This window comes from Crotalus tigris, unplaced genomic scaffold (assembly GCF_016545835.1).
Source record: "Crotalus tigris isolate CLP2741 ecotype Arizona unplaced genomic scaffold, ASM1654583v1 scf7180000018105.1476442, whole genome shotgun sequence".
NCBI classification, from domain to species: Eukaryota; Metazoa; Chordata; class Lepidosauria; order Squamata; family Viperidae; genus Crotalus; species Crotalus tigris.
In genome coordinates this window covers 190,166-209,760 of record NW_024096826.1, presented here as the reverse complement: position 1 = coordinate 209,760, position 19,595 = coordinate 190,166, and the positions used below count along the sequence as shown (strand labels likewise).

At 40.1% G+C, this 19,595-nt stretch overlaps 1 protein-coding gene across 6 annotated transcripts in view; it reads right to left on the bottom strand.

Annotated features, from left to right (window-relative positions):
* Positions 1-5,509, bottom strand: part of CCDC150 (coiled-coil domain containing 150) — a 38,881-nt gene extending 33,372 nt beyond the window's left edge. For 3 of the 6 annotated variants that reach the window (XM_039347962.1, XM_039347967.1, XM_039347968.1), the window contains exons 1-5: positions 5,354-5,440; positions 5,069-5,213; positions 2,715-2,885; positions 2,132-2,352; positions 530-708 (exon numbers count right to left, since the gene is read on the bottom strand). In XM_039347962.1, the coding sequence (XP_039203896.1) occupies positions 530-708; positions 2,132-2,352; positions 2,715-2,860 (546 nt within the window). In that variant the 5' untranslated portion in view covers positions 2,861-2,885; positions 5,069-5,213; positions 5,354-5,440. The other 3 variants (XM_039347964.1, XM_039347965.1, XM_039347963.1) reach the window with 3 other exon arrangements.
* Between the last annotated feature and the right edge of the window lie 14,086 nt (positions 5,510-19,595).

The window sequence follows — 19,595 nt, the reverse complement described above, 5'->3', positions numbered from 1 at the left end:
GCCTCTCTGTAAATAGCAAGGAAAACTATACCAGCAGTGGGAAAAACAATACTAACAGTGGAGTCCTTGGTGCTTTCTGAGCTTGTTTGCCTGCAAACATTTCATTCATTCCAAAGGGGCAAATCACATCCCTCACAAAAACTGTATATAAACACGGAGCAAAACCCACTCACTTACACTGATGATGTTACTTAGTTGGTAATGAAAGCTCAGAGACAACACCACAGTTCAACTTGAGCTACATATATTCTCTTCTATTAGAATACTATGAGCTATTCCCTTTAAGTAAGGTCCATGCAAGTAATAAGCCACAATTATTTGCACTAGCTTAGTGTGCTATGTGGACCCAGCTATTGCAGTTTGAAAATGATTGATGCAGATGAAACTGAGCCAATTATACCTTAGTAAAGAAATCATGGCTTACCACATTGGGTGAATTCAGCCCTAATGTTCCTTTTAAGACCAGTAATGGAATAGCATGATTTACATTAAACTGGAGATTAAAGAAGCAACAGAAAGAAAACTATACTTTTGTTGCAGTTGCAATTTCTAGGGCAGCGCTTAGCTTCTGCACTTGATTTCTGGCTTTTTCTTCCTCTTCTCGAGACTCCTTCAGCTGCTGGCATAGCATTCTCCCTTCCATTTGCAGCACCTTTAGCTCTTCCAAGTGTTCCTCCTGTATTGTATTCAGCCGCTGTTCTAAATTGGCTACAAAATAGTAAGGGAGAAACTGAGTCGTATTATAGTCATATTCAATAAAATTGCCCAAACTTCCCATAAGAGGCACTCAAAAAGGTTTATCAGATAAAAAAGTTGCCCACCAGCCAAAAAACATTATGATTCGATAGAAAGCATTATCCTGAACTGGAGATTTGGATCACAGATTATCCTGTGTTGCTATTTTGGATGGTAATAAGATATCCTATATCCAATCATATAAAAACAGCAGTATAGTTGACTGTGGCTCTCGAATTGCCTATCCAAGCTCTCTTTGCAGTCCTCAGAAATCCCTCAATTCAAGATTGTTACACACACACACACACACACACACACACACACACACACACACACACGTAGGTCTTTGGTTATTCAGGTTTTCTCCCACGTCAAATTGGAAGTGTCTTGGCAATGTTTTGACGAAGTCTCATTCGTCATCTTCAGGCTGGTGTTTTCGGCTTTGTGCTTCTAGGGGCCGAAAATACAGGCCTGAAGATGACGAATGAGGCTTCATCGAAACATCACCAAGACACTTCCAATTTGACGTGGGAGAAAATCCGAATAACCAAAGACCTACATACAAACACCCACGAAAACCTCAGAAAATAGATAGATAGATAGATAGATAGATAGATAGATAGATAGATAGATAGATAGATAGATAGATAGATATAAAGTAAGGCCTAAAATAGGCAGATCACAGTTAAAAAACAAAGAGGTTCCTTAAAACTCAAGTTTTACCAAACTGTGTGATGCAGCTATACCAACTTTTCATTCTTTGGTCCTCCTCACAAATATTAATGGTGGTCCTTTGTTATCAAACTTCTATCAATTCCTGAATCATACAGAGACGAATTGTTTTTCTGCATAACTATATTATATTCACACTGTTCTGTTACCCAATAAAGCTCTCGAGCTACACAAGCAACTGCTGCTGTGAAGACTATAGATTCTACACAAAGGAAAGAAGTTTATACAGGTAGCTCTTGACTTATGACTACTACTGAGCCCAAAATTTCTATTGCTAAGCAAGACCGTTAAGTGAGCTTTGGCCCCTGTAACGACCTTTCTTGCCACAGTCGTTAGGTGACTCACTGCAGTTGATAAGTTAGTAACCCAGTTGTTAAGTGAATCTGGCTTCCCCATTGACTTTGCTTGTCAGAAGGTTGCAAAAGCTGATCCCGTGACCCCAGGACACTGCAACTGTCTTAAATACATGCCAGTTGCTAAGCATTCAAATTTTGAACATGTGATCACGAGGATGCTGCAATGGTCAAAAGTGTGAAAACGCTTATAAGTCACTTTTTCCAGTGCTGTTGTAACTTTGAACGGTCACTAAATGAATGTTTTAAGTCGAGGACTACCTCTAATAGCATGTGTGTTGCTGCAGTTTTCCATTGTTTTTCTATGATACCTGCATGCTTTGGATTCAATTCCTTTTCTGTTTGTAATCGGAATATGTTCAGTTTTATGGTCTGGATGACACTCTCCAGCCGGCATATTCGATTCACCAGACTTTCACAAGTTCTCCACAATGAGTTATTTGCTCCAACAAATGCTGTTCGAGCTTGGACAGGGCTGATGGCCTGGTGGTCTTCAGAGTTCACCGGGTGTTTTGAAGCTAAGAGTTCCATGCTGGAAAAAGACCAAAAAAATACCTATTTGTTGGGAATCATTACTGGTGTCTCATCAATGTTTACTGTAATTATCTAAAATCTGGAACACGACTAAGCCATAAAACCTACTTCACATTTCTCAAATTATATTAATTCAGCAGTCAAATTAAATTAGAATAGAAAAACCCTGGTAATAATTAAATACTAAGGGAAGAAGCAACATGAAGCTCGGAAAGAGAAAAGAATACAGAAGAAGGCAGTCTCAGAATTAAACTTGCATTCTTGAATAAATTTTCCTAAAAACAAGTCTCATGAAATCACCATGGAACTTACCACTAAGCAGACATACCTAAGATTGTACAAGATCCATTTCAATCATACCTGTGTCCGTTCACTCCCATTTTCTGCAGATCATTCAACAGTGCACTTGTCTCCTCTTCCACTACTTTCATTCTTTGGTTCAGCACAACAAAGGTTTCAGGAGCCGTTGGTTGGACATCCATTGGGGAAATAACTGGTCTTGCCATCACAATCTCAGTTTTCAACTAGTATCTAATTTAAAAACAATTAAATTTAGAGGTAGTAGTTATGAGTGCTCTTAAAGCCAACTCATTAATCACTGAAAAAGATATAAACGATAACTGCAGGGAGAAATGATTAAACAGTTTTTATAATGTACATATATTTTAAAAGCAGTGAAAAGAGATAATTTTATAGTCAGCTGCCACAAGCTATTTTTTGCATGTCCGGAGAATGGAATAGTTGTGATAAAAATTAGACAGTGCTAGGATTTTTGTTTTTTTCCCCTTGGTTTTTCTTTTAAATATCAGCTGTAGGACAATATATTTTTATCTTTCCCCACTCAGAATAGCAAGAAACTGCTATCAAGTTTTAGCTTTTATAGTCAGAAGCAGTTTCAAGAGTGAGGATTGGAGGTTATACATGCCCCAAGAACCATAGGCTGTCCACTCTTATCCTGTAATATGGGAATAGAGCAGCGGTTCTCAACCTATGGGTCGCGACCCCATTTGGGGTCGATTGACCATTTTTCGGGGGTCGCCAAAGAAGGCGATCCGCCATTTTCTCCCCTCAGGGGGGTGGCGCCGCCCATGCGTGCCGCGCATGGGGGGCGCCGCGCATGCGCGCCCCCATGCACGCCGCGCCACGCATGCGCAGAACATTTGTGTGATGGGGGTCGCCGTCACACAAACGTTGAGAACCACTGGAATAGAGTATCTCTCTTTTCATGAAGCTGAGTTAAAAAGATAGGTTTTCCTATTTTTTTTTTTTTTTTGATAATTCAATAAGTAATTCAAGCCAATAAATGCCAGTAGAGATTTTTCAAACAAAACGTTTGAAAAAAAGGAGAAGCAGCTAGTGGTTTTTATGACATTACTGCTTGTTTACAGTGAATAATTTAACTATAAACCTTCGTAGTCTTGAAGCAGAAAGAGGAGACTGACAATACAGAGTATTATTTCCAAAGATACATTATCACTAACATCATGACTACTCAACCCTTTTGTCCAATATACTGAGCCATCCAGATCTGACTTTAACTCTCTGGTATACATTTCATTTGATATTAAATCTCTATCAAAGCAATGGGATTCACTCAAAATTCAGCTTGTTCTAAAAACTGGCATATTTGACAGTTCTGAGTTTTTCATTCTCCCTTTAAAAAAAAAAAAAGATCCAGAATTGATTAAAAATAACCCATTCTACTGCCCAGAAGAAACTTAGCAAAACTATTGCACGAGTGGCAGGGTCAATCTTCTAAATGCTGGGGTTTTTAATGCATACAGAAGAATGGCCTTTTCTTAAACTGACATTTTATTCTGCATTACTTTATATTTCTTGTATGACCCCAAAAAGTTCCTTTTCTGATATAAAAATATTTAACGTGAGCCAAGATTGCTCTTAATCACTGCAGCCAGTGGAAGATCGACCCAGTACAGAATGTTATTGTGCTGTTGATGTGGGTGGGCTCCTCACACCCTAAAGCTCGGCAAAAAAAGTCAGTTGTGCCCACCTTCCCATGGTGGTTAAGTCCTGCTAAATCCAGTAGACAGCCTTGCCTTGCCATCATGAACACAGCCTCCTGGAGAGTGCTGTAAAAAGCACCATGAAGCGGTATATAAGTCTAGGTCAGTGGTTCTCAACCTGTGGGTCGGGACCCCATTTGGGGTCGAACGACCATTTCATGGGGGTCGCCAAACAACGCAGTCCGCCATTTTTTTTTCTCCTTTTCCTTAGCTGTGCTACTCCCTTTTATTCTATTGGCTTTTGAAAGCCAATAGAATAGACTCTCTTGAATAGAGTCTAATTCTATTGGCTTTCAAAAGCCAATAGGAATTGTCCAGGCTGTCTCTGCCCTGCTGAGCCCACCAAAAGTCCCATTCTGCAAACAGTGCTGCACCAGTTGAGTAGTCCTCGACTTACGACCGGTTGAGTAGTCCTCGACTTACGACCGGTTGGAGGTCGCGGCATAAAAAAGGTTGAGAACCACTGGTCTAGGTGCTGCTGCTATTATTAATAAAGAGCCACACTTTGTCAGTAGCTGAAAACACGATTAAAGACGTTGCCAGAAGGAAGAGAGCGCTTCCTCTCCACATCACGACTCAAGGCACAGGGAATTGGCAACAGACCGATGAGGAAAGTCCTCCTCCATGCCACGGGCCATCATTTTAGAGCAGAGTCCGTGCATGGGACATCCTCCTTCAAAGCTGATTTACCAAGGGAGGATCCGCATCTCAGTCATCAAGCCTGCGTGCAGCTGGAAGCTCCAGATTCAGTGCCGGTCATCTTCATTTACAAAGGCAGCTCTTTCGGCCTTGACAAGAGCTGACAGACCGGACGGGCAAGGGCGGATCTTAAGTCCTAGAAATGACCGAAAGGGGATTAGTTAGCAGGGCGGGAGCTTCGTAGGGTCAAAAAGGAGCCTGGAGTCAATCTTTATTGCTTTCTCTCCCCCACGCCCTCAAGCTATTCCGCCTGACCCTGTAAGCCGCCCTCCTCACCCCCTTTCCAGGAGCGGAGGAGCTCGCCCAACAGACCCTGATATCCCGCGGCCCGGTTTCCATGGAGCTCGTCTTGCAGCTTCAAACTCACCCGCTTCCCGAGAGAGCGGCATCCCACGCAGGCGCGTCTTAGCTCCCGCTGCATTGTGGGATTCGTAGTCCCGCCGCTCCTCCTCTCTCTCCTTAGCGTTCGAAAGCTGTTCTTCAAAGAGAGGAAGGTGACGCAGGCAGGCGCAAGCAAATTGATATAGGAGAAGAAAAGCGTTCTGGGTGCTGCAGGCTTTTGGAAGGATGGGGGGGGGGATTGTTGTGAGACGTGGGGGAGAAACGCTGCTGCTTGCAGTTACGGGGCTTTTTTTTTTTTTAAGGGTTGCAATTGCTTGTGCACTCCTGCAGCCTGGACAGAAGGAAGCAAAAATAATTGACAAGCCTTCACAGAAGAAGAAAGCCAAGATGAAGGAAAATTAAGACTGCGCGGTTGTGGGAGTTGGCACTCTTTTTTATCAGAAATTCTAAAATAGATATTCTCTTTTCTTTGCTTAGCATTCGATTATTATTTCCCAGATTACACCTCCTTTGTTCTTGGACTCTGGGCAAGGACTCTTTCCCCTCTTTCTCTGTTTCTTGGAACAGATTAAGGTTCAAAAGCTTTCCCATTTTGAAAGAATGATCACTGCGGATTAAAAAAAAAAACATGCAGCTCAAATGTTTATTAAAGAAATAGATTTATATGCACCTCAGGGTTGGCAGTTAAAATAGTTGCAAATTATTGCCAGCAAAGCTCAGCAGACAGCAAATTTCAAAGAACTAGGATGAATTTTTTCCAAATATCTGCCTTCTTTAGGGCAAATTGGACTTCTGGATTTTGGGGTAATCCCTCCCTGAATTTGTTGCTTTCAAACAACTAAGCAGGGTTGTACTGGTCAGTAGGCAAGGTCTATAGGGAAAATCGTGGGAGAAATTAATTGTGAATTCTTCCAGATAGTTTTCAGGAACAATACAGGCACTTTGTCTGCCTATAACTATAGATTACAGTGGGAAAACTACTCAGGGAATCTGGAAAGAATGTTGGCATGTTGTGCAAGCGATTGATTATAATAGTGATCGGCAGAGCCAGAGACCAGGCTTGGAAACCAGGTTAACATGTTTCTTTAAAGCAGCAGAAATTCAGCCCTAAGATTATGATTCTTGTTGTTTTCCAATTAAGTATAATAGATTTTCAAAAGAAAAATTATGTATTTCTTTAAAATTTATTATGTTGATGTGCAGTCAAGAATAGATGCTCAGGTCTAGATAATCTCCCAATCAAGCAAGCCTCTGTTGAGATAGATCCTATTTGCCCTGATCATAGCATTATGTTCTCTTATTATCTTGATTTGTCACCCTAATTATACACGTTCCTTCTATTTCACATTAATACTAAGACAGTGGTTCTCAACCTGTGGGTTGGGATCCCATTTGGGGTCGAACAACCATTTCACGGGGGTCGCCAAACAACGCAGTCCGCCATTTTTTTCCCCTTTTCCTTAGCTGTGCTACTCCCTTTTATTCTATTGGCTTTTGAAAGCCAATAGAATAGATTCTCTTGAATAGAGTCTAATTCTATTGGCTCTCAAAAGCCAATAGGATTTGTCCAGGCTGTCTCTGCCCTGCTGAGCCCGCCAAAAGTCCCATTCTGCAAACGGTGCTGCACCAGTTGAGTAGTCCTCAACTTACGACCGGTTGAGTAGTCCTCGACTTACGACCGGTTGGGGGTCGTGGCATTAAAAAGATTGAGAACCACTGTACTAAGACAAAGGTTTTGATGCTATTATAGTTGAATAGCAAATGGAAAGTCAGAATCTTCCTTTTTGCTTGCCATACTGCATCACCATATTACAATAAACTGCACTATAATCCTATTAGATAACTTTCAATTAAAACTACAGGTACCATAAAAGAACAAGATGGGAGTTTGTGAAATAAACACTGCACTGTAACGGGAATCTGAAATGGTTGATTTTGTATAACATGTATTTTGCAGTTTTATAATGGTCACAAGTAAGATGCTGGATTATTGGACTACTACTTTTACATAATACTGTTCAATAAAAAAAGAGTACCAACTAAATTTCTAGCCTTAATCTTGTGTGCTACATACAGCATTTCCTACTTTATATTATGCCAAAACCCAACAAAAGCCCTAGCATGCTCATGCTATTCTATGCCAGTTATGATCTCTAATTCAGAGACCACTTTATGTCAATATACTGCATCCTACCAACCAAGACATAAAGTTTATGCTTTGCAAATAAACACATTGTGATGTCTACTTAATTTCCTTACAAGTTTCTTATTCTCCCACTCAGTTATTTTCTTCTATTGTCTACACTACACAAAGGGTTCAGAGCTATCTTTTTATTTCTTTTCATCTATCATCTGAAGATTGCATAGTTTTCTCTGAATCTCCTAGTTTTTCTTAGGACCATCCTCTTTCTTAGTTATTTCTATAATTTGTTTTGATAGCCAGTGTGTCTGACATTCCATTCTGGCTCTTACTATGTGCTTCCAACTTCCTCTTGTATAAACACTTGAACATCTTCCCACAGATTCCTCAGGCTCTGTGTGCTAAGTCCAATATTTGAATCTCTTTCTAATCTCTCTCTTATATTCTTCTTCTAGGTTATATCTGACTGGGATTGGATCTCCCATAATCTTTTTCAGTCTAAGCAGTGGTGAAATTCAAATATGTGAACAACTGGTTCTCTGTGGATACCGCTTCCAGAAGTCCATTCTGGGCCTGGGCAACAAAAAATTAGCTACCGGTTCTGCCTAGGTGGTGCGAACTGGCTGAATCCCACCACTGAGTCTGAGGTATATTTCTACAGTTAATAGCTTATCCAGAGACAGCACCTGGCAATATTTTACATTTCCGCATATTCCTGTTTTGTCTCTTGTTACATAAAATATAATCTGTTTGAATATGTGTTGTCCTTTTGGAGATGTCCAAGTATAGCGCTTAGGAATAATAGGTTAAAGTCATGCAGCTATTTTCCTCACATAAGTCTATCAATCTTTGTTCTGTGTCATTGCAGGTTCCTATTTCAATTTTATTTAGGCAGAATATCTCTTAAGAAAAATGTACTAGATGCTACTTAATATATATATTAATGAACTTGCAAGTATAAATCTAAGATAGTCTGTGAAATAGAACTGCATGTCATCTAAAACAAAATAACTAATAGAACAGCAGAATCTACAAATGGAATCTAGACTGGAAATTATATCAGACGTTATTCTTGGGACCAGTTATACCTTATTTTTATTGCAGCAACACAAAAGTTGGCTATTGAGCAAGTGCTGTAATGAAGGGTTTCAAATCTTCTAGAAGGTGATTCACACAGAAGTTGTTTAGCTTTCCTGGGAATTTAGATATTGAGAGCAGAATATAAATAGGCCTAATAGCCTTATATAATTTACAGCGTAATAATATGTGAAAAATGGCTTCAATCTCTTTGTCACCACATGGGTAGGTGCACTTGTTTAATGAGGTTTTGGAGAATTTGCCTTGCAACACTGTGGATGGTAAGATATTAAATCTGACTTTGAAAAATGCTTTCCTCAGGCTGAGGAAAGCAAGTTTCTATAAATATTTTGCTGGTTCCCAAGTGCCCTTATTTAACTCATTTCTGCCATATTTGGGCAACTCCATGTCCTTTATTCTTTGACAGTTTTAGGTCTGTTTCTTTAAATGTGTAGTAGCTACCGTAAAACACTGTAGATTTTTAATAGATAGATAGATAGATAAGATAAGATTAAACTTGTACTTCTAAAGATTGAATTAAAATAACCAGCAAAACACATACTTATTTTATTAATGTATAGGTTGCTTATCACCTGTTTGGGGTTAAAAAAAAAACAACTGAAACAATCAGAATTTATACCAAACAAAAATAACATAAAAATAGCAGCTGAGAATACTCAACCCCTCCAAATTAACTGTGAGATGAGCTTATCCACGCTATCAGGGCCCCAGGCTTGCCGGCAAAGCCAGGTTTTTAGTGCTTTGGGTAGGTCTAATTTCTAGGGGATGGATGCCATAGCAGAAAATCTCCCCTCCTGGGTTCTGACAGCTTTATGTTATGTGCAACTGGCACATAACATAAAGCTGTACACAAGGCCCCCTAGCCACAGCTGCTACCTATTCATCAGTCAAGAGCTATGAGTCCCAGACGACCCTCAGATTGCACATAGGATCTGTCTGAGGCAGTGCAACCCATCCAAAACAAGAGATAGAAGGTCCCCAGAACTAGGGAATCCTAAAATTCAAAGTCACTTGGTCTTACTGGGATTGAGCCGAAGGTGGTTGTTTCCATCTAGACTCCCAAAGTCTCCATAGACACTAAGGCAGCATCATGTGGACAGTCTCTAGGGTGGTGATATATAACTGGGTATCACCTGCATACTGTTGATACCTTTCCCCAAACCAACTCACCCAGTAGCTTAATGTAAATATTCAATAAGAGAGGAAAAAGTACTAAAATCTGCAGCATCCCACATAATATAGGCTGCAGGCTGGACCTCTCCTCTCCTATCAATACTGGCTCTGGGGGGAAAGGAAGGAGGAGAACCAGCAAAACACTGTGCTGTCCATGCCCAGCCCCAGTCCAGGATACCATTATTGATGGTACCGAATGCCGTTGAGAGATCAAGAGGAGCAAGGATGGATGCGCCAATCATCTCCTGCTCCCCCAGAAATCAGTATCCTCTGAATCCCATAATTCATAGTTTGTTTAATAATGATAGCCAATTAAGCTAATTTCTTATTTCTTCTTTACTATTTAAAATGCCCCAGATTGATCTGATGAATATTATGCTTAATTTTTTTCTTCAGATAAGACTTCTGTTATACATAAAGTTGCGAAGTTTTGCACTATCAATATTTCCACGGAATAAAATGCTCAGGGTGTCTTCCATAGGCAATTTTACAATATTGGTATTTAAATGTTTTTTTATTTCCATTTCTTTCCTTGGTGAGACATAATTTTGGAGTGATAAAACTGACATTAAAAATACCAGGTAGATTTCAGAGTTTCAGAAGGTGAGAAAGAGAAGTAAACGTATATGCCATTATCAATGTGAGTGTACAATTTAGTCACAGTATGTTAAGGTCTGCCTGTTATAGTACATTAAGCTCTGCCTATCTGTTATATAGCTTTTACTACATCATTTACCACTGAGATTAATGAGAAGTATGAATATGGTGTTTTATGTTAGATGTGGTGTCCACCTTTTCGCATTTCATAAGAATATAAGCAGTGCCCTGCTGGATTGGATCCTTGGCCTATCTTGTCCAGCAGTTTGTTCTTACAGTAGCCAAAAAAAAAAAAAAAAAAAATGCACAAGAAAGCCCATTAATCTCCGAGTAGATGGCCTTCACAGACAGTCACACTGCCATCAAGGCTAATAGTCATTGATCTCCATGACTTCCATGAATGTTTCCAACTATTTCATTCTGCCTTGGTCTTTTTATATTCCAATAATCTCTCTGCTATAGTCCGGCTAAGGGTTTCTATTCATTCAAGATACGTATGTGAGGTTCAAGAGAAACAGTAAACGTTTATGGTTGGGATGAATAGAAACAAAGGAAAGGCTGGGAACTAAAGGGTATGGGTGGATTATTAAAATGATTATGGTAGCAGTTCAAATGCTGTTTTCAAGAGGTGAATAGAAGTCCCAAGAAGTAAAGCAGGCATCATCACTGTCTTTAATGCTCTGGAATACAAGGACACTTATTTTCAGAAAGAACAGTGTTTAGCATAAGAGCAATATTTTTCTCCATTTAAGAAGTTGTAGATAATGGGCTTTGTTTTGTATCTAGAAGCTAACATTAATGCTGAGAAGAACCCTCTATAGAAATATGTAATACTCTATCACTAAGCAAGCTGCATATTGGTATCAAAAGCTTCAGGTGCAATTAAAAAATACATTGTTTAGTCATTCTGTATGATTACAGAGACCAGATTTCTTCTTTTCAGGAAGAGGCACATAGCCAGTTTACTGGATTAAAGGAATGCAAAGCATTTATGACTACAAGCATAATCTGATTTCCTAGGAGTGAATCTGGCCAGAAGTGATGTTAATCTGGGAATGAGTCAAACTGTCTGGTTCAGGAACTTCACTGCAGTTGTTTTCTTGAGGAATTTTGAGATAGCTAGGGCTACTCTTTATTGCAAGCAAGGTTAGTATCCAAAATTGACAAGTGAATGGCACCAGTTGTTAGAGAAGAAGTTGGAAATGGATTCAGACAACTTTGTCTCTATTTTTCACCATCTTCTGGCCAATCTAAAACTAACCTCTCACCTACCAAGTCTTTTCTTCATATTTTCTCATGTCTGCAGACAAGGTTACAATCCTGTCTTCGTGTGAAACTTCTCTTTTTTTTACAGAAGCCTGACAGAGAGAGTGAATTTATATCCCAGACACACAGATCAATACTTTGGTATTATCAGAACTTAGAGTCATTTTCACATACTACTCAGCTTGCAATAATAAAAAAAAGAAAGATTGCAGCTATTCACAACTGTCTGTCAAAATAAGTATATACGGGTGGTTTGTATTTCTAAGGACAGTTTGTTCACATATTAGTAAGCATCAGCCATAGAGAGCTTGCTGCACTTCCAGATACTGAACTACAACTGCTAGTATTCTTCCTCATTATAGTTGTGCTGGTTGGAGTTGAAAGAAATTGTAACTCGAAAGCATGTGAATGCAAGTAGATAAATAGGCACTGCTTCAGTGGGAAGGTAACTGTGTTCCATGCGCCTCAACGTATAGTCATGCTTGCCACATGGCCATGGAAGCATTTTCAGACAACACTGACTCCCTCAGCTAGGAAATGGAAATGAGCATTCCCCCCCCCCCAGAGTCGGACACGACTGGGCAGGGAAAACTTTTTACCTTTTATCTTTTTTTCAGTTCTGCTGTATTCTAAAAGCTATGTTTACCTTTGAATGCTATGCTAGGAGTAGCAGTCCATGTAGGTACAGGAAAGACAAAGAATTAGACGAAACGAGGATGAAACATGGATGTGTTTTCATTTAAATGCAAGGTTAATAAAATGAATTAAATATAGTTGTTAGGATTTCCCAGTGTATTTAATAATGTTATCCCGCCAGGCATATTAATGCATTATAATTTCGTGGCAACTTTGGGAAGTACTCTGTGGGCTGCACCCAGGTCTTGACAGAGTCACATGGTTTAGTGCATAGTTGTGCAACTCTGTGAAAGGAATAGATGCCAAGGTTGCCATTTGTATAGGAAATACAAAAACTCTGCCTGGCTATTCTTGTGCACTAAAGTTACATCATCTGTCAAAGCTGTTCATAATGGGGGGGGGAGACTTCTCTGCCTCCAAGATGAGCAGTGATCAATCTTGATCTCTCTTCTACAAAATACTATAGCTTTCTCCCCCCCCCCCCATTGGCTCTAATTCCTGTTGATATGGGAAAAGAATAACAATAGATCATATTCTTTCTTAGTCTCCCTTTATTCACTATCTTTAGAAGATACAAGAAGATTGTTCAACAGAACCCCCAAGAATCACTGATTCTATGCAAGGCTTAGATGAATACTTTACTAGCAAACCTAGTTATAGACAGAATTGAATATTTTGCTTAGTTAATTGATTTTTCTTTAAAGCCAAAATTCAGATTCTGTAAAGAGTGAATCTGGGTACTGAATCTCTTCTGTTGATCAAGCTGGTACCTCTAATTTATCTAAGCAGTTCTTGATGGCCTACAATGTTGGATTTTTAGACGTGTAGAAGATTTTGATCTGAATTGTCCCACTGAGAAATCACTTGAGGCTGAGACAATGGGGAGTTTCCTTCAGCCAGCTTCTTTTGAAAATAAAAAATTAAATATTTATTTTACTGTTGCTGTTTGACTAGCCATACTTATTTTGTATACAGTCCAAAGGGATTTGTATAATTAATCAATGCAATTCATACTTGATTACTTTGTTTTTCTACATAAACATTATTAAACCAGCTTAATATTCTTAAAAAAAAGATTTTGAAATAAATTTTACTAATTCAAAATTGATGTTGCCATCAATTATCCTTTAGAACTTAGATTTTATGAACAAATTCTCTAAACTTTCATTAAGCTTATTTGCTAATAATTTAGAGCTTGTTATGAACAACCTGCCTCCAGAAGCAGTAAATGCTCCAACACTGGAAGTTTTTAAGAAGAGACTGGACAGCCATTTGTCCGAAATGGTGTAGGGTTTCCTGCCTGAGCAGGGGGTTGGACTAGATGACCTCCAAGGTCCCTTCCAACTTTACTACTATTACTATTATCAACTTTTGCTTGGAGTATAGAAGCTGTTTTGAAACTGTATAGATCTTTATCTATTTTCAATCTTATTGACCTTTGGAGACTCTGTTTTATTATATTTTGCTAATAACTTTGCTTTCTAAGTTTAATTTATCTAATATTGATGTTTTTTTTCTTTTTTAATTATAATTCTTTGATCAATATATTTCCTTCTTATTACGACTTTCATGGCTTTCCATCAAAAGTTTCTGAAGTCCTAATGCAAGTTGTACTTACTGTGCCAAATCTATAACTGGTCAATATAATGAGTTTGTGTTCTCATTTTTTCCTTTTTCCGCTTGTTTTGTTGGAATTCTGTAGTCTTTCTTTTGCACTAATCTCAAAGGTAATTCCTTTTGCCAGCATTAGGTGGTGTCTTCTTCAAGTCTTCTAGATTTTATTCATATCCTGAGTGGGAGGACTTGTCTCTTACTCCTTAAGATTTTAAAAGTATAAGGCTTTACTTAATGCAGCTCTACTTATTGTCACTTGTGCTCTGAGGTTGTACTAAACGTAAATGAGTGGAGCCTCAGTATCACTCATGTCCTGGTCACTTCTAGAATGGATTACTGCAACATGCTTTATGTGGGGCTGTCCTCGAAGAGCCTCCAGAAGCTTCAGCTGGTGCAGAATGCAACTGCATGGATAGTTATGCATGCCTCTAGGATGGCATATGTTACACCTCTGTTTCATGAGTTGCATTGATTGCTACTTTACTTCCTGGTGCAATTCAAAGTGCTAATTTTGACCTTTATAGCCCTACATGGCATGGGACCAAGTTGTATGAAGGACCATCTCTCCCTGGTTACATCTGGCCATCTCACCAAATCCAGCAGAAAAGGTAAGCTCCAGGTCCCATCTGGAGTTCCATCTGGTGGGATCCAGGAGAGGCACCTTTTCTGCTGTATCTGCACCCTCTAGAACTTCATTTGCCCTGAGGTGAGGTTAGCCCCATTTCTTTTAGCCTTCTGGAAAAGTTGGAAGTGTAGTTCTTCCATCAAAGCTAGTGAGCCTGCAACGTGGTTCAATGAGACTAAATGATGCTTGTCCTGTTACTATTTAAGCCAGTGGTTCTCACCCTTTTTAATGTCGCGACCCCCAACCGGTCGTAAGTCGAGGACTACCCAACCAGTTGTAAGTCGAGGATTACCCAACCATTCGTAAGTCGAGGACTTTCCCTGCCCGGGAGCGCCGCACATGCGTGGTGCTGCCCCCTGCGCTGGCCGAGGCGTAGCTGGCAAGTGGCAGAGACGGAGCAGGCCGACCACCGGTTGGGCCACCAGCTGGCCCAGCCCAAGGGAGGTAAGGCACCCGCGGGCCCCATGCGCACCAGCAACCCTCCCTGCACCCGCCGGCCTCCTACCTCCCACCCCTGGCCCTCTTTTACTTACATTTTTAGTAGTTGCTCAGCAGGGAGGGGTGGAAGCTTCCAGACAGCTCGCCTTTGCTGCAGACAACTTGCAGCACCGTTTGCAGAATGGGACTTTTGGCGGGCTCAGCAGGGCAGAGACAGCCTGGACAATTCCTATTGGCTTTGAAAGCCAATAGAATTAGACTCTATTCAAGAGAGTCTATTCTATTGGCTTTCAAAAGCCAATAGAATAAAAGGGAGTAGCACAGCTAAGGAAAAGGGGAAAAAAATGGTGGACTGCGTTGTTTGGCGACCCCCGTGAAATGGTCGTTCGACCCCAAATGGGGTCCCAACCCACAGGTTGAGAACCACTGATCTAAGCAATTCACAACAGCTAAAAATCACGGAATTGGGAATGAGCAAGGACTTCAGCACATCTTCAGCTGAGGCCTCATTTGTTCAACTGTGAATTTGAATAAAAATGAAGGGCATTATCTCCAAAGAATGCTGTCATCCTTCTCATGCTCAATTGTTCAGGCTGGATCTTTATCTGGTTTGGTTGAGAAAGCAGATGATCCATTCCTAAAATTGGATCATCTTGTCTCCATTCTTACTTTTAGGAAAAGCAGTCTCAAGATTTCAGTTGTTTTTTCAGAGGAAGCATCAGAAGGAACTATGCAGGACTGAAACTTCTCCTACTTCTTATCCAAAGAAAATAGGAAATGCATGGGTGTGATCAGCATTCTCATCATCTTTTCTCTATTCTTAGCTTGCATTCTATTGTTCCTGAGAAGGTAGGGATTCTGTCATTGATCATGGAGAGGTTCACATTGAGACTGAACACAGATTGCATCAATCAGGAACACTGATTGCATCAAACAGATCAGAAAGGCTGCAGCCTGGGCTTGGGATATGTAACCTGCTCCCAGAGGTTCCAACAGATTCCAGGAATTTCATCAGTCAGCTCACTCATTGAGCTAATTTCTTGATGGCTTTTTTATAGGTTTTAGACAAAGTGACAAAGCTCTGGCTACTGGAGTGTAAACTATAAAGGTTTATGGCTCAAACATTAGAAATTTGATCACTAGTCTAAAGCCAATCACTTGGTTAAGTCTTTTCCAAGACAGGGGAACTCCTTAAAGCAGTGTCAAAGATACACCAGATTTATCCTTGCCCCCCTTTCAGCCAGTTCGCACCACTTTGACAGAACCGGTAGCTAATTTTTTGTTGCCCAGGCCTAGAGTGGACTTCTGGAAGCAGCATCCACACCGAGAACCAGTTGTTCACATATTTGAATCCCGCCACCGCCCCCATTATCTTTTAAATTCTATTTTTTAATTGTATTGTTCAGGCTCTGTCAAATGATGTGTTTCATCCTCCAGAATCCTTATACAGTGGTGGCAAACCTATGGCACATGTGCCAGAGGCAGCACTCAGAGCTCTCTCTGTGGGCACAAGTGCTATGCCCCGGAGATGGCAACCATCCCTCTTCAAGCAGCCACTCGCTAACTCACTGAGGTCGCACATGGCCGGATGCATCCCAGCATGGCTGGTTTCCCTCCCCCCTGTCCCGTCCCTTCTGGCCTCGCCTTCCCTCACCCTGCAGGATGAGCCTCCTGCCCACTGTCCCACCCACCAGAGACCCCCTGGATCTTCCCCAACCCTGTCCGGCCCCCACAGGAGTCCCTGCCCACGAGCAACATTGAGGTAACCATGGCCACTTTGGCCACACCCAGCCATTCTGCCATGACCACCATAGCCACGCCCACCCAGTGGGCCACTCCCACCTGGCACCCGGCGATAAATAAGTGGGTTTTGGGTTGCAGTTTGGGCACTCGATCTCTAAAAGGTTTGCCATCACTGTACTATACAGTGCTGGTGCTGTCTAGTAGTATCTATTAGACAGAGGAGCTTCCAAGGATTAGTTAGTTTCTGTCGTCGTGAAAAACTTAAAATCAATTATTCAGAACTAAAAGTAATCCTGTTTTCTGAAAGACCTTCCAAATGGCAAACCGAGGGCACTCAAATTGAACTTTAAGTATTACCTTTCAGTCATCTTCTGTATGGAAGCAACAAATTGGCGAAGTCTCATCTTTTGTACAGAGTTACTCAGATGTATACATAATCAGACACAAAGGTACACATAATATCCCAGAGGCCATTCCATGATTTTTAAGTAAGGTTATCTCACTTTTACTCTGTGGTACAACAATTTGGCCTTATAAAGATATAAGATCCCTAGAACCAATTCAATCTGTATTCATGAGGTTTGTTCTCCACAGTTCTTGCTTAAACTAGGATTTCCTATGCTCAACCATACGTGAATTTGCTTCCTGAAATACTGATTGAAAATTAAATTTGGGGAGCAATTATTTAGCTTATTCTTGTAGAGAAATTCAGCACTTCTTGGAAGAAAGCAATAGCAAAGGCTATTTCTTTTTGTGCCCTATCAAACCAAGCACTAAGAAATGAGTCTGAAACAAATTATTTCTATGGCAAAGCAATGCATGTTAGATTTTGATTTGCACATTGACAGATTCAAAGTTCCATATTATATTTAGGGGAGGTGTTTATCTCAACTCTCTTGCTATTCCCAACTATTTTAAGGTCCTTTCCCCTCACTTAGAAAGGCATTCACATTAGCAAGATTTAATGCCATACCCATGAAACTTGAAAAGGGTGGATTAATCATATTCCTTATTTAAGATATCACTGCATATGCTCAGAAGTAACAATTGAATCAATAGTTCATACTCTGCTGCACTGCCCATTATCTGTATCAGGGTTGGTAACCAGTTCTCATATATCCTCTTCTCACTAGGCATGTGGGCTGACCTCCACGACTAAGACAGTATACTTTTATTAGCAGATGCCTCCACTGAAATTTCTAAGAAAGTTGCTAAATTTTGCTGAATTGCAATTGCAGTCAGAAGCCAATGGGTTTTAATTTTGCAGGATCCAATTTGGGTCAGTCCCCAGGACCAGAGGTTTAATCTTCCGAGCATTTGGATTCATGCTGGAGCCCATCCTCAGGAAATTTTCATAAGAGAGAAGTTCCCTGAGGCATGGGCTCCAGCACAAGTCCTAAAGCTCGGAAGACAAAAACCTCTGGTCCCGGTGACCCACCCAGAATGGATCCTGCAACATTATCCTTGGACCCATAGTCACCTTCATTCAGGTTTTAATTTGTTTGAACCCGGGGAGCCTGGATATCTGGGAGTCTACAGAAGTAGCTATCCAATGTTATTTATTATTTACAACTAGCTGTCTCCGGCCACGCGTTGCTGTGGCTCAGTCTGGTTAAATGGAAAAGAAAGAAAAGAGAAAGCGCACGTTTGTAATATATTTAATTTCACAATGCTTGTGGGTATACAATATTTTTTGTTGTTCCATTGTCTGTGCAAATATAGAGATTACGTCCAACAGATGGCTTTTTTTTAAAAAAGCATGTTTTTACCTGTCACAGGTAAAAAGCATGTTTTTACCTGTCACGGATGTGACATCTATATAATATAGGTATATAAAAACATGCACGTATTCGAATGCAACGTTGTGTCAAAATTTCAAAGCAATCGGTGAAGAACTTTTGGAGATTTGGGATTTTGAACAAATGAACATTTACATTTTTATTTATATAATAGAAGATTGCTGTATATTTAAATATAAAAGCACACCCAGTGTTGTCTAGCCTTCACTGTGTTATGTTGTATTGAAAGTGTCAGATTCAATACATCTCTCCAGCTGCAGAGATGCCATCATGGATCCCTTTAATCTGCTTGCAGGCATTCAGTTAAACCTGATCGTGCATGTACTCTCCCCAAATTTCTTTTTTAATGTGTCATGTGCTGTAGTTAAGCAGAGTGTATGAACCAGATTGTATACTTTGAAGCCCATGCTGAGAAATGCTTATCTATAAACCATTTGGAATCTCTTTTTAAGTCCTTTTTAAAAAATCTCCTTTTATTTAACCTTTAATGCAGGGGTCCTCAACCTTGGCAACTTTAAGACTTGTGGACTTCAACTCCCAGAATTCCTCAGTCAGCAAAACTTTGCTGGCTGAGGAATTCTGGGAGTTGAAGTCCACAAGTCTTAAAGTTGCCAAGGTTGTGGATCTCTGCTTTAATGCAATTGTACTGGACTTTGTATTTTAACCTTTGTTTTCTAAATATGCATTAGGCTTTCCTTAATTTTTATGGTAGTTTAATGTCCAAATATTGTTGATTTCTTGTGCAGTTTTTAAATCATCAGAATAGATTCAATGTACTTCTCAACTGTACATGCATCCAACATCTCCATCTCCGCCTTAGTTGGCACCTTTAACAAAACAGGCCTCTAGGGCAAAACTTTCATTTCTACTTGAAATTAATAATAGTATTTAAATCAAAGGTATAAATTAAAAAAAAAACCTTCCATGTAAATTAGATTGAAACTGAAGTAGAGAATTCAGTGACAATATCTGGCTTTCAATAAAGAGAGTGATTCCCCCCCCCCCTGCATTTATTTGAAAAACTGTCATGCAGTTGAAACAGATGGT